The following is a 15,114-nucleotide window of genomic DNA, read 5'->3' on the forward strand; positions in this document are numbered from 1 at the left end:
TAGTGTATTGGCTCTGAGCTGCCATCTCCATTACAGGCAGAAAGCACTCCTGCAAAACGAAGTACTTTCTTATGTCCACTAAAGAATCATAATCTTCCTCATTGCTGACAGCTGGCATTTGTCTCCATTGAAAGGGCATTCAGCAGCACCCACATCTGCCTGATTTTTTCCCAATGTGCCCTGAGAACCACTTGAATGATATCTTTATGTTCCACCCACTGTCAGGGGGGCTGCACTGATTGAAAGAAAGAAAGCAGATGGGTCAATGTGAGTAGAACCTTTGGAAATGTCTCAGGATGGGGCTGAGAGATCAGGATTTGAGATCTATAGCTCCAAAGGACCCTGTCCCCTGTCCTGTAATAACATCCATATGTGATTGGTGCCATCCAGACATCTGTGACAGTAAAACCCTTTCGGTCGCTCTAGACCGAGGAGGAGGAGGGCACGACAAGAATGCAGACATGTGCCCTTTGACGAGGTTTGCAAATCGATACCACTTTATTAGACCAATCAGTATTTTAATGCTACAAACGAACTCAATGAACTCAAGACACAAGACAGGCACTGCCGAGAAGCCAGGTCAGGAACATTCAAGACCATTCACAGCCAAGACACAGATATAAAACCTCTACGTGTCCAAAACAGTGGCTAGGATCTCACTGAGGTCTTAACTCTGGCTTGACAGCTCTACGGTGAATAGGGAAGGAAAGCAGTGAGGGTGCACCCCACCATGCTGAGGAGCCGCTGTGGATGCAGGGCACACTACTGTGGAAGACCACAGAAGGTAAAGCAGAATTACCTCACAGAGGAGGGGCTACCCTGAGGGTCCCGTGGTTAAGAATCCGCCTGACAATGGAGGGCTAACACAGGTACAGTCCCTGGTTCGGGAAGATCTCACGTGGCATGGAGGAACTAAGCCCATGAGCCACAACCACTGAGCAACAGAAGCCACCGCAATGAGAAGCCCAAGCACCACAAGGAGGAGTATCCCCCTGCTTCCCACAACTAGAGAAAGTCCAAGTGCAGGAATAAAGACCCAGCAGAGCCATAAAGAAAAGAAAAAGATTTACCTCATGGACTCTTCAAGTTTCCGCCACGTTGACTCAAAGACAACTTGCACAGACTTGAGGAAGATGGTTTTGCTGAGTTGTACCACCGGTGGACCTGTCACTAGGGCAAAAGGGATGCTCTGTATTTGAACGAGGTGGGCAGAAGCAGCAGTCAAGTTGCAACTGGAACCCCCAAGCTTCCAAAGTACCACCCTTTCCTGAGCAAGGACCACTCCAGGGACCCCCTCCAGGAGAACATGGAGCTCGTTTGTTTTTCCAGGGCCAAGAGACAGTCTCATCTCCTCTGGGGTTCAAAGATATGACCGAGGGGGGTCTAGCTGTCCCCGAGCCTCAATACTCTGGTTGACCCAATAAATTTTCTCACGTAGAATGCATACTGGATTAAACAATGCTGATGGGTAAGGACTGGTCCTGAGTGGTTTAATGATTTGATTAACATAAGATTAGTCCTCAAGATTCTCTCCTTAATATGAGATTGTCTTTCCTTTCCTCTTCTTCCTAGTCTACCACCTTCAGCACCTAGAACAGACGTTGGCAAGAGCTAGGCATTCAGTATTTGTTGAATGACCGCACTTTATTGAAAACCTGTTTATGAAAAGAGCTATGAACGGTACCCGGCGGTTTCCTTGATAGCCGGACGCCCTGCAGCGCCCTCCAGGGGCGGCGAACTGGTTTGCACGTACTGAACATCAACACAGATCTTCCTTGAGGGATGTTCTGAGCAAAGAGAGACTTTCGGTTCGCGTTCTCAGCTAGAGCTCAGGGTGGCCCACCAACGGGTTTGGGAACGTGTAACCATCACCTCGTCTGTCTATGGGCATCCTTTAGTGAAGATGCTTATCTAACCATTCCGTAATTAATTAGTCGCTTCAGACCGCATTGGGGAGGGGACTGGAAACGTTGCAAATTACAGTCTCTAGACCAGATCTGCCAAAGTTGTCTCACGATTAATGATTAGGCAATTAAGATTACCCTTTTCCAACTATAATATTAAGCCCTTGGAAAATGCCCCGGACTGGATAGTTAATAGTGACGTACAGACGCTCATTCCTCCAGAATACAGAATATCTGCAAAAAATTTTAGCTGCTTCAGGCTTTGTTCAATTTATCAATAACCCTGGAGAAGCTGGGGAGGGGTCCGGACCCCATGGAGAACCCATGCCCCGCTGCGCAAACACTCTAACCTGTGGCTCGCTGGCTGGCTCGCTTGCTCCATGACACCCTCCTGGTCCCCCGCCGCTCGCGTCGTCCAAAACCTTTCAAACAAGGTTCCCTCCTGCCACCTGCCGGTCCACTAGGGTCTGAGCCTCGGCTCCGCGCCACCGCGCAGCGCGCGGGGAGCCGCCCCCGCCTCCCTACTGCACATGCCCGGCAGAAGTCCGGGCGCGCAACTTTGCAGAACCTCTCAGCCCCGTCTGTCTTCGCCTCAGTCTCCTCTTTCCTCTCCCAGGCGAGAGGACCAGCGGAGGCACCTCTCCGGAGTCTTAGGCTGCAGAGTCTAAGACTTAGAGAGAGGGGCCCCGGAGGAGACGGACTTTCCCACCCCTTTTCCCATCCCTTCTTTATGCCCAGAGAGGCAAGCAGAGGCGCGGAGCTTTAGAAAGTTGAGTGGTCAGGAAGGTAGGTGCTTCCCTTTTTCCCCTCAAGCCGAGGTGGGGCTGGGACCGCCGGACCCAGCTTCTTACCTCGCGAGGGGCACCTTTTTCGGCTCTAGCGGCCGATGCGCTTCGGAGCTGCTCTCTGCAGAGCCAGAGGGTGGGTCGGATTCGCCGAGTGTGCGTGAGGATGGATCGTAGATCCCGACCTCAGCTAGGGCGCCGAGCTCGCCACAATTACAACGATCTGTGCCCACCCATAGGCCGCCGGGCAGCCACCGCGCTCCTCTGGCTCTCCTGCTCCATCGCGCTCCTCCGCGCCCTTGCCACCTCCAGCACCCGCGCCCAGCAGCGCGCGGCTGCCCAGCGCCGGAGCTTCCTGAACGCCCACCACCGCTCTGCCGCTCAGGTATTCCCCGAGCCCCCTGAATCTGACCACGAGGACACAGACCTCGAGCCCTCCCTCCCTGAGTGCCCAGAGTACCAGGAAGAAGAGTTCGACTACGAATCCGAGACCGAGTCCGAGTCTGAAATCGAGTCCGAGACCGAATTCGAGACCGAGTCTGACACCGCCCCCACCACTGAGCCGGAGACCGAGCCGGAGGACGATCGGGGCCCCGTGGTGCCCAAGCGCCCCACCTTCCACCAGTCTCTCACTGAGCGTCTCAGCGCCTTGAGGCTGCGGAGCCCGGACACCTCCCCGAATCGTGCGCCACCCAATACTCAGGAGTCTGAGAGCCCCAGACAAGGGGAGGAGCCCGAGGACAGGGATCCGAGGGACCCCGAAGAGTCTGAGGAGCCCAAGGAGGAGGAGAAGCAGCAGCAGCGCCGCTGCAAGCCGAAGAAGCCCACCCGCCGCGACCCATCCCCCGAATCCCCTTCCAAAAGGGGGCCCATCCCCATCCGGCGTCACTAATGGAAGACGCGCCCCGGATTCTCCTTGTGTTCTTTGACCCAGGTTGGTTGTCCACCGCTAAACTGGGGAGTCTGGGGTCGGTGCAGGACCGGCGGGAGGAAGGGAGGGAGGAGAGGCAGGTTAGAGGGAAAGCGGGAAGACAGCGGGCTCAGTGAGCCAGCCCGAGAGGGGCAGGGGCACAGGACCAACTGGGAAGGGCTCCCCAGATCTCCCCCAGGGTGCCGGTGGGCGCCCAGGTGGCCAAACGCTTGTTGGACGGTAGGGCGTCTTTGCGCCCCTCTGGAAACGGCCAGACGTCTCCGAGCTGGTGTCCAGGACGCGCGACTGAATCCCGGGCGCACCCCAGGTTTCGAGCTGCACACCCAGAAGGCACGGGTAAGTCACTTATTTTACGTGCTTTTTTCCCTCCTAGAGAAACTAGTCTCAAACCAGTTGGCCATGGCGGGTGCCAAAAACGTGGTTCAGAAGTGCTCGCGCCAACTTTCGGAAAGCAGAGCCGCCGCGGTGTAGCGACATTGTTGCAATGTGCAAAAAGTAACCAGGCTGGGATTGGGTGAGAACTCCGGAGACTTGCCCGCTCCCGGAAAGTCTCGCGCGCGCGCGGCGCTTCAGGCACTTGGGGCCTGGAGCCCAGGACCTGTTGCTGCCAATTTGGAGCCGCGGGACCTCGGCACCAGTGCCCCTCGCGGCTACGCACCAGTCCTGGCCGCCACCACCCGTCCCCGGGCGCTCACGGGGCCAGAGACCGCCGCAAAGAGCGTGCGCACCTGCCTTCGTGCCTCGTAGCCGACCTCTCCGAGCCAGCCGGCCGTTTCCCACGAGTCACCTGTGCTTGGAGGGCAGGCAGAGGAGGTATGGGAGTCTCGGGAGGTGCCCGACGGGCTACCTGGGTTGGGGGTGCAGACGTGGTCGTGTCGCGGCATCGCCAACCTTTTGGCGCAGCTGGTCTGATGGTGAGGCTGGGTACATCTTGGCTGGAGAGGTCCCGGGCTTTTTGCGCAGCTGCCTGGGGATGTTAGATAGTAGCTAAATGGTCAGCGAGGTGGTCGAGAGCGGAAAGGTAAAGCAGAACAAGGAACAGGCTGGAGACAGAGTCGCGCCTATCATCAGGGAACCCCACAACGCACCCCCAAAAAGCGCATAGCCAAGAGCGCATTCCGAAAGAGCGCAGCACCCGCCGAGCTGGGGAAAGGTGTAGGAGCCGCCGCAAGTCCCTGGGTGATTAGTTGAGAGAAGGAAGGGGCCGGAGGCTCCAGCAGCCTCGAGGAGGGGAGGGCAGGCTGCGCGCACCGGCCATTTTTGGCTCGGGTGGGGCTAAGTTTGGAATCTGGAACCTGAAGGCAAAGCTGGAACACATACACGGCCGCAATCCGGTAACGCATCTTCCGTGCGTAAAGTGTGCCTTTCTCGCCAATCCTGGGGGGAAAGACTGGTTAGTGAAAATGTATTTACAAAACGTCCCCCGACTTGGAAATTGATCTTTTCTTGGTGCGCGGGCATCTCGTCTGGTGCCGGTTTGAGCTATTCTGATGAGAAGGATTTGGGGGGAAAGTGAGGCGTTTGGAGACTTGAAAAGGCGGGTCGGGTTCTTAGACTCCTAAAATAAGGTTTCGGCTTATATTCAGAATATATCTTAAGGGGTCTTCCTTCCAGGTCTCCGCTCGGGGGAAGGCGTCGCGCCGTCCCAAAACTTAGCTCTGGTGGGCTGCGGCGCTGACTAATGGCTCTTGGATGCTGCTCCGGTCTTAACTAGTAAATAGCAGCGAGGGGGCTTCCCTGGGCAGCGGGGGAAGTGTCCAGAAGTCTGGAGGCTGCCTAGGACTTTGGCTTGAAAGCTTAAAACTGCCTAGGTGAAATGGGGCTCCCCAAACCTGACACTTCTACCTAGTGTAAAAACGGCGGCGCAGTGTTCCTATCGGAGGCACTGAACGTGCTGGCTTTTGCTCTGGTGATGTCTTGGCAGCCTGAGCTCACCCAGGAAAAGGTCTCTGGTGAACAGGCGGCTGCGGTCAGGATGCCCTTGGCTTTACAGTGTGGGGGCTGCCCTCCCAGGTTGGAGAGTCTAGGGGGACTATTTTCCTGCAGAGCTGGGTTTTCCATTATAGAAACTAGCATGTTGCTTTAGCATATAAAAGTTGAAAAAAAAAGTCCTCAGTGCAATGCCCACACCTGTCACCCCAGTCTCGGGCTGTTTTTTAAACAGAAGCCTGCACGGGAGAGGGTGGCTTTCTTAACTGTAGGCATTATACCAGGTTAGTTGGAGGGGCTTGGTTCCCCCTTCCAGGAAGGCACTGTTGGCCGTCTTTCAGACACTCCTCCATGAACTACCTGATTGAAAAAACCTGTTACCCTCCCCCACTCAGTTCCCTTCCCCCACAGCCTCCCTCCTTCCATCCTGATTCCAGGGTGGAAGAGTCATTAGGAACATACAGAACACCTGAGGAACATACCAAACCCCTGTGAGGAGGACCCCCACCCCACGGAGAGGTGCTTTTGCTACACACACGATTCAAAAAGCCCTCTTTCTACCTATGGCACTGGTGTTTAGCTGCCTTTCTCTCCCAGAAGCGTTTCTGGCAAGTTCTCCAAGCATTCCCCACTCTCTAGTCTCCCAACGAGCCCTTTGTCTCGCCCTGCTGCACTGAGGCATTAGCATTTGAATAGCCTTATTTGCCCTTGCAACTTAGGAAATCGGCTCCCAAAAAGCAGCCCTTAGAGTTGACCACAGGGGTGAATTACCAGCCAGTTAAAAGGTTTCCATTGGAGAGGAAGAGAGAATGGGGAGGGGAAAACTAGTCAAATAAAGCTGGTTAAATGGTCGGCTCCAATATTCAGGATTTTTTTTGTTTTGCTCCATTAATCATTTGCTTAATAAAAATGTGCTTTTTCTTGGACAAAAGTGTTCTTTTAACTGAACTTGAGTTGGAAAATCATGCATCAGAGTTCAAATACCGTGTAATGTCAACAATCTGATGCAGGTTTTCTTCTAAGGTTTGGCAAAAAAAACATTTAATCTGTGTTTATCAGAATTCGGGAATTTTAAAGTTTGGAATTGTTTTAAGATAATGTCTGTTTAACGCACTAGAAACTTTTTCCCTGAAACTGCTATCACCCCTTTACTCTTTAGCCTCAGTTTTAGCAGCTGTGATAGAAGGTTTAATGAGGAAGAAAGCTGAAACTTCAGTGTTGGTAAGAAATGAGCTTTAAAAAAAAATGCATGGATTTTACTCTGTTTTTCTATATTATCACTGCGCTTCATGTAAAGTGAGGCTACAGAGAGGAAACTGAGCAAAAATCTTGGTGGCTGGGAAAGTATGTCCCTTAACAGAAAGGTGACTGATTACAAACAAATCACTAGAATCAAATCAAGCTTCCAGAGTGATGTCATATGCCAACTCAAGGACTGCCCTTCCCTTAAAAATTGTCCAGCAAAGAGGCGATGAGATTCTCAAATTACATCTTTAATCCCGTTTTAGAATGAGAGCTGGAATCCCTCATCCTGTTCTTTGGGTTTGCCATTAATGACGCTGTTTTCTAAATTCTGATGCCCCAGAGCTGGACAGCTGGGTCTAAGACCTCAGGCTCATCGCCCACCCCTGCCTGCAGCCTGAGGTCAGGCCCAGTGGTCTCTGCCTCAGTTTCTTCATGTGGAACATGAAGGAGCTGAAGAGCGGGTCCTAGCATCCCTTTCTGCTCCCAGTACCTGCAGGGTGACTAAGTAAAGCCCAGAGTTGCCCAATTTGACTCAGATCAATGATTTTAAAGCTAAAGAGCACCCCCCCCCCAAAAAAAATGAAAGGTTGATAAAATAAAAACACCAGTTGTGAAGAAATCTTTCTGTTTTGTGTTTGTCTAATTTGATTTTCTCAAATCTCGTTTTGCACTGGGGGCAAAAATGGTGCAGAACCAAGTCAGAAAAAAAATCTGTAAATAGGATTTAGAGAATTCAGGCAGACAGGTTAGAGAATTCAGAATTCCACCACAACTCTTACTAACAAGGATGGGGGGGTGCATGGCCTTCTGAAGAGTAGCTGTTAAGCTTCAGAGTTACTGTTTGTTTTAGGCGTGCTGTTTGCTCATCTGCCCTCCTTCATCATAGGGTCAGAAGATAGGCTTTTCAGGGTGGTGGCAGGCAGCCTGGAGATGCTCGCCGTTTGGGGAGAAAGCAGACAAATGCTCCCACCGTCAAACTGACCACAAGTGCTGAGTGTATGTTTTAGTAACACTTACAAGTGCCCTGATGAGGACTGACCTGAAAAATTGGCTCAGAGGCTGCAGCTAGTTAGGATAAACCAGTTTTCTTTCAACCTTTTTTCCCCCTTCATTATCGCTCCCTCCCAGGAGCTTTTCCAGACTTTTTTTTTCTGAATTAGTCCTCATTCATGAAATGTGAATCCCACAGATTCAGAGATACACCATGTATCTGCCTCTCTACTGTGGGCTCTCGGAATAGCTAAGGTTTTTTTGCACTCTCCCCCAAACCAATCTTACCTCTGTTGCAAATGCATGAGATTTTTTTTTTTTAACTGTTTAAAAAAACTAATTTATGTCAAATTAAGTGATTTAACATCCCATTTTTGTTCTGTATTTTAACCTTTGTGGGGGGCTACATATTACAAGGTGATATATAAGATGAATTTTACTGATGTTTGTTTTCTTTAAATCTCGTGTTTTTCCCCCCAAGATCCCCGATACTGGTGCTAGTGAATTCACATAGCAGAGAAGCCCAAGTAAATAGTATAGTGACTTAGTTCTCCCAAGGCCAAGAGTGTGCAGTGCGGGGCCACTGTCACCTGTTGAAAGCACTCAGCCAGTAAAGGCAGGACATCTGAGAGGAGCTTGTGCTGCAGCACCCCCACCTCCCCATTCCAGGGCGTGCAGTGCTGTAATTCAGTGGGAGATTTGAGGACTACAAAAGGAAAGTGTAGGGGAAATCACAGGAGAAAGGAAAGATGGAGGGAGATGAGTCACCTGAGAAGAAAGAAGGCTGAGGTTTGGAGATGGGGGTCATAGAACCTGTGTCAGCGCTGGAAAGAACAGGCTGAAGTGAGAGATTTGGGGAGGAAAAGGTTTAGAGGAGCCTCCATGGCAGTCTTCAACATCAGCTTAGTATTAGGAAGAGCATTTTTCACAGCTGAGGGTGACAGTGGATTAGTCACCCTACAGTCACTGTTCCCCTGAGAGTCTCTTACAGGCCTGGCCCAGAAATTTCAATTTCATAGGTGCAGTTGAGCTGTCATATATACACCTCAATTGCTTCAATCAAATGGGAAGATTTACAACCTAGGAAACCTTGCTTTATATGATTTAAATCCTAAGTTCTGGATTCTGGTTCAGAAAAAGTCCCCGAATCTCACACTTGAGGGGTGTGAGGATCACAGAGTCCAAGACTGCCCCCCCACGCACCCCCAAGCTGAAGAAGACAAATTTTTCCTCCCCCAGGCGAGAGCCGGCTTCTGAGTGCCCTGGCTTATGTTGCTGTGTCAATTAGATTTCATTAGGAGACTTTGCTCTGGGTAATTGAGGTTGTGCACAAAGGTGAAATATACCATTCCCCTTACAAAGTCAAGGGGAATAAGTCATGCAGCCAAGAAGCCCCCGGGGGCCTGGAATTTCCACCAAGAATTACCAAATTTCAAGCAGAGCTTCCCCTAAAGCCAAATTTCTCTTCTGGGATTTGCTCCCACCCTCCCTGCCCCCAGCTTTTGCCCCCTTGGTCCCCTTCCCAGGGTGGTGGTGGTCCTCTCATCTGGAACAGCCACTTCCTGCCCTGGGATTCTCAGCTGCACCATCAGCCAGCCTAGAGGAGGAATCCACAGCTCTATCCAGGTGGCTGTAGAGAATGTCTGGACCCACCCTACAATCGCAAGGGGGTCAGGTGCCAGCCTCACGTCTGGCTGCAGAATGGGGGTGGCCGTTCCAAGATGAGGGCCACCAAAGACAGCTAGTGAGCTGAACGAAGGGGCCAGCTGAACAAAGAGGGCTGGATTCTTGGTGGGAACCCTTGGCCCCTGGGGCTTTTTAATCTGAGATCAAGTCTTTTCACACCTCCGGCTGCCACTGTCTGTAATGTCAGCTCTGCGCCTTGCTCCTAAGCCTCATCCATTGGAGGCATTTTCCCTGCACTTGGCATTTGCTGAAATAGCCTGGTCACGCAGACCCTTCTGCAGACAGCAGTAGGCTGTTGCTGCCTCCACCGGCTGAGGCTGGCAGAGGAGATGCTGGGAGGTAAAAGGATAGGCACAGCGAGTCCTAATTGAACAGTAATTAATTGAACAGCATCAAAGTCTTATTGCTACTCAGTCAGCACTCAGAAAACATTTGTCACTGGGAGGCTGAGAAACGTAACCATTGCCTGAATTCTCTTCCCTTTGTCCTCTCATTTCTGCTTTTGTCTTTTCCTCACAACTGGTGAAAAGAGTCTCCTTTCCTCACCTGACAGTAACCCACTGCCAGCTAATGACACAAGGGGGCTGCAGAGAAGGCTCTGCAAACTGCCCCCCTGCCAACCATCCCCCCGCCTCCTGGGAGGAAATGCCACCACCAGGGGAAAAGCGATCGTTTTTCGTCCTGGTTTCTGGTCTCTTCTCTCTTGCCTACCTTCCTTCCTTCTCAAGGGACCCTCTTCCACTTTGCTTTCTCTTTATTGGATATAGGGATGAACTAAAACAGGAAGCTGATAGGCAGCTACTTACAATCTGGATAGGCCATGTGCCTTCAGCAATGAGTAAGAACCTCCAGACATAAGTACACTGACGATCGTTCACTGATTATGATGTGTGCTGCCATGGAGGCATCAATAGAGCAGAAGATGGAGTTGGGGGGGGGTTGGCAGGGAGTCATGTGGGGCCACCAAGGAAGGGGGCCATGTCCCTGCAGGTGACACTGGTGCTGTTTAAGAGTCAACAGTGAAGAAATACTGTCTTTCCATTTGGTGTTACTTCTTTACAAAAAGCCAGGTGATCACTCCCTGTGGCACCTGGGCTGTCAGGTCTGAACAGACTGACTTCCTTAGAAGTGCAGTGTTTGACTGAAACATGCGTTGTATTTCCCATCCTTTCTCAATGCATGAAGTGTAGAAACTCTATTCTTTTTAAGTAGTTGAGGATACACAATTTTCAAGAAACCTCCACCTGGCTGCTGACAGCCCAGCCTTTCCTCCTCTCAGAATACCATTTCACTGCAGACCCGAGCACAAGCCCTGCTGGGTGGGCGCCAAACCCCAGCCTGCAGCTTCACCCCAGCTCAGTCTTTCTTCAGGGCCCCTGCCTAGTCTCTGCCTTCCTCTTCTGGGCCACATGAACCCATTAACTAATGTTCCTTCCCCCTTTGTGCTCATTTCTAGAAAACATTTACCTCTTCCCTGATAGAAATCCATTCAGAATCGGAAATCAATGCCTACAGTAATACTTTGTGATTATAAAATCATAATGGCAGATCTTAAAAACTGTGCCCTCTGGCCATCTCCATCTAGGTCAAGGCCACATTTCTGTCTTGGCCAACAAGATCACTAGCCCTGAATGGGCTCGCCAGACAGTCCCACCAATCAGAGTGGCCATCAGTTAACCCCTCAGCTGATCACCCCCAGCTCTTACCATACTGGTTTCTTGGGTCCCTGTGGCGAGGCTACCCAGCTGCCTTTCAGGTTAGCCAGCTCTTCCAACATCTGGCTACCCTTCTGCCAGTCTCTCAAGTCCCACTTCTGATTTGTGGTGAAGCTTCGGCTCTGATCCCCACTCATCCAAGAGATTTGGGGCTTTCAGATTCTGGTAGCCAATCACTACAGTGAAATAAACAAGAGTGGACAAAAGGGGGACACTGGGATTAAATGCCGCAATCTTTTCTTCCTGATCCTAATGTACCTTTAAATTAAGGCAATTGCTACTTGAGTCTAAGGGTCCTTTCTCAGCCCACAGCAGTGGTTTCAACTGGGGGTGGTTTTGCCTCCCAGAGGACACTTGGCAAAACTTAGAGACATTTTTAGTTGCTACAACGAAGGGGATGCTACTGGCATCTAGTGGGTAGAGGCCAGGGATGCTCCTAGCCATCCTCCAGTCCCCGGGACTGTCCCCACAGCACAGAACTCCCTGGCCCCAGAAGGGAACCAGTGCAGAGGCAGAGAAACCACCATCTAGATGAGCTATGCTGACCGATTCTTAACTTCCTCCCTCTGGCGTGCTCCCACCCGGTCCTTCCAACGCCCACCACTCTCTCCTGTAACGTCCCCCCTTTTTCTCTCCAGGGCTCCAAGTGTTTGAGAGTCTTATCACCAAATTTATTTCTCCCCTTGAAGATTTTATCTGATCGAGTGATTTCATATCCTAATAAGGATAACTGTCACTTTGAACTTGGGGTCTTATCTTGACTCTGGTCCCGTCCTCCTAAATAATAAGCTGAAAGAAATCTCCACCCAGACTGTACCTCCTTCTCCCCTCTGTCAGGTCCAAAACCAGACTGGCTAGGCACCATGCCAGCTTTTCTCCAGGTCCTCCCTGACTTCTCCATCCCAGGTGCCAGACTGGACTCCCTTGCCGCTTGCATGTTGCACCAGGGAGTTGCTGAAGGGTCCTCTGGGATCCCTCTGAGTCCCTCCCTCCAGCCTTCTTGCTTCCGTCACTGTGCGTGTTTCTCTCTCCCTTAAAGGTCATGACCAGCCAGGGCCTCCTTTGCTCTCTTCATCAGGGCCATCCTCCCCACTACCTCAATCCTGCCCTAAAACTAGGCTCAAATCCTCACTTGCAGGATAAAAAAAAGTTCAATATCTGTTCATTTCCTACCAAAGAAGCCTCCAAACTGCTTGCCCTACTGTTCCATGGCATCCTCAGAGAAACACTATCCAGTATTCCCTGCCTTTCTCTCCCACTGCTCCCTCCAGGCCCGGCCGGGTGACCTGTTCTCTTTACCCAGCCGTGTGCCATGTTTCTTACTATTGGATCTTTGTTCGTGGCAGGCCGACGTCTCCCATCCCCCCACTTTTGCTCACAGCCTAGACATCCATCCCTCCGTGGAGGCCCATCTGCAACTCCATTTTCTCCAATAAGGTCCCCCCCGCCCCAGTTGAGGGGTCTTTTCTCTCATTTTTATGTTGCTTAGCCTCTAGGAGGTAGGATGCTGTCAGCCCGATCTTCATCCCATCAGTGCGTGTGCTCTCCTGGCAAATAATCCAGGTGCTACAGGCTCCTGGGGATGCAGAACAGACTCTGTGCACCCATTCCTTTTTGAACGGTGCTGTGGGAAAGAGCCTCGGTGACGTGGGCTGCGCACGAGGCCTGGTGAGTGTAAACCGTCCCTTTAGGGCCCCCATCGCGGCCTCCTTGAGGCTCCAAACCGCGACGCCTACTGACCTTCCACTTCGGCAGGGCTCAGCATCCCCGCGACCTCAACTCCTTATCCATCTGGGGCTGTTCCTCTGCATCGGGGCTGTGAGCCCCCTTTCTCCTCAGGGTCTTGGCCCTCTACCTGTAGGCCCTTTCGCTTCCTCCTCGCCTCGCCCTGGCAGCGGATCCCTCTTAGGGGTTTGCCCACCGCCATCAGCGAGAACGACGGCTGCTCCCAGAGAGACCCCACTTCCCCTTTCAGCCTCGGTGCCCTGGGGCATCAGGAAGTGACCCCACAGGGCCAGCCGGCCTCGTGGCGGCCCAGGCCTGGCCGCCATACGCCCGCCCACCATCCGCTCCTAACCACCCCACCGGCACAACCTCTTAGGGCGTTCCAACGCGGCGCCCCCTATTGGACCTCCCACTCATATCCGGTTTCCGGTCTGACGCCCCCTGCTCATTCGCTAGGCAGCCTTGATTGGCGTGACCCCAGCCCAATGGCTGACCCAGCACTGGGGTCGGAGGGGAGTGAGTTGACTGTTGCGACCTAGTTGGCACATTCCGTGGATGCCCAAAAGGCTGAGCCGTTACGCGTGGGGGTAGTTGTCCAAAGTTTGAACCAAAGTTCAGTGTTGGTACTTGGAAGTGTGTTGACCCGAAGAGCTGAGATGATACGCCCCTGGCGGGGGGAGGGGGGCTTCAAACGTTACCAGGGTCCGACTTTGTCAGTTTTCCTCAGCACAGCTCATCCGCATACGTGGTGTTTTACGGGGGCAGTGATGCGCGGTGGCTCTGACCCCCTCGTTCAAAGAGGGATGTGTTAGGTTTAACGAGGTGGGAGTGTGTGCGTACGTGGTTAGCCTGACTGCGGCTCGTAGATACAGCGATCCAGACGATGCGATCTAAGCAATGTGCCCCGCTTGCCGTAGCCCACCTTGCACGTACCCCGCCATCCCTCCCCACGCCCTAAGGCCAAGTGGTCACCTCCTTCTTGCCCAGCTACCTTCAGCCTAAAAGTGGTTCATGGGTCCATGTCATCCACTGGCAAGATAGATATGATGCCTGAGTCCCGGGTCTTACGTGAACCACGCGCAGCAAATTTTTCCTGGGCTCCAATCCCTCCGCAAACCCCCAAACCTTGACCTGTGTGCATGCACACGCCAAGCCCACCCAGGGGGTGTTGGCATTTATCCCTGCCAGCTCTGAGCCCACTACGCGCTACAGCGACAGCGATGGGAGCTCAAGCCGGGCGACTGCCGGATTTGTGGCCGGACTTAGTGCCGCCTCAGCGGGCTCAGGCATTGGAAAAGTAAAGCAGCTGCTCTGGGGGACCCATAGCGAGACGAGAAGAACTTGAAGGGGGCTGGAGAGGGGCTAGAGGAGCTGACTGATCAACCCTGCAGCCGGTGCCCGAAGCGGGCAACAGCGCACCGCGGTCGCAGCTGCCCGCACGGCACGATGTGTATCTTTGGATTCGGTGCGCACGGGGTTTTTCAGTCTCTGAGACCACCTTAAACCGGCCATAAATCTCAACTGAAATTCCATTTAGCCCTTTCCCAGAACAGCAGGACCTCTGGAACTCTGGGGCCCTCAGTCTGTGGGGTCCCTGTGTGCGTCCCGCAACCCCCAGTTCCGTGCCGCGGCAGCTACCACTTGGAGGGTCTTGGTAGTAGATACCCAAGACCCTCTTACTCCCTTGTATTTATTGTCGTCCCCATGAACGGGGAAGAACCCTGCCTGCGTCACCCTAGGCCACTGCAGAGACCCCAGAATGTGGTGGGGATGGGGGACATTGATGGGCTTTATAGGAGCCAGCCTCGGCAATCGGCAAACAAAAGCCGCAGAAGCGATGTAAAGTACCCCCAACACATTTTAAAAAACAAACTGCGTGCTCACACTCGTCAGCCCCTTTCCCCTCGCCACCTGTCTGCTCCGCCGGTGGGCTCACGACCACCTGTCGCATCCCCGCGCGCTCCTGCACCCCCTTCGCACGTGCCCGAAGCCTTGCGCTCCAGACTCGGGACTTAGGATCTGAGGCTGCTCAGGGCTGGGGGCTGCGGCTCAGGGGTTCAGGGGTAGTTTGGGGTTACGAAACACTCCTGCAGTCCCCCCTCCCCCCGAGGAGAGTCTGTTGGGTCTGGGAGGGAGGGGTTCAGCTCCTGCGCTCCCGCAGCCCGGGGCCCACGTCTTGCGTCACGTGTCCTGCAACGCAGGAG

The 15,114-nt window shown here is 52.9% G+C and overlaps 1 protein-coding gene and 1 long non-coding RNA gene across 7 annotated transcripts in view; one reads left to right on the top strand and one right to left on the bottom strand.

The window, feature by feature from the left end:
* Positions 1–672: 672 nt before the first annotated feature.
* LOC148775395 (uncharacterized) lies at positions 673–13,294 on the bottom strand. The gene is made up of 3 exons (XR_016039141.1): positions 12,926–13,294; positions 11,177–11,361; positions 673–1,170 (listed from the first exon to the last, which is right to left on the bottom strand). It is a non-coding gene; the product is annotated as an uncharacterized LOC148775395 (long non-coding RNA).
* LOC129561531 (neuroendocrine secretory protein 55) overlaps positions 2,501–15,114 on the top strand; it is a 52,924-nt gene continuing 40,310 nt past the window's right edge. For 4 of the 6 annotated variants that reach the window (XR_016039136.1, XR_016039137.1, XR_016039140.1 and 1 more), the window contains exons 1-2: positions 2,501–3,623; positions 3,788–3,956. Coding sequence is in view for 1 of the 6 variants with exons in the window: in XM_088843906.1 (XP_088700032.1) it covers positions 2,856–3,581 (726 nt within the window). In the remaining 5 variants the exon portion in view is untranslated. The remainder of the gene's footprint in view (positions 3,624–3,787; positions 3,957–15,114) is intronic. The other 2 variants (XR_016039138.1, XM_088843906.1) reach the window with 2 other exon arrangements.

This window comes from Moschus berezovskii, chromosome 15 (assembly GCF_049115385.1).
Source record: "Moschus berezovskii isolate FMDL1 chromosome 15, NW_MosBer_1.0, whole genome shotgun sequence".
NCBI classification, from domain to species: Eukaryota; Metazoa; Chordata; class Mammalia; order Artiodactyla; family Moschidae; genus Moschus; species Moschus berezovskii.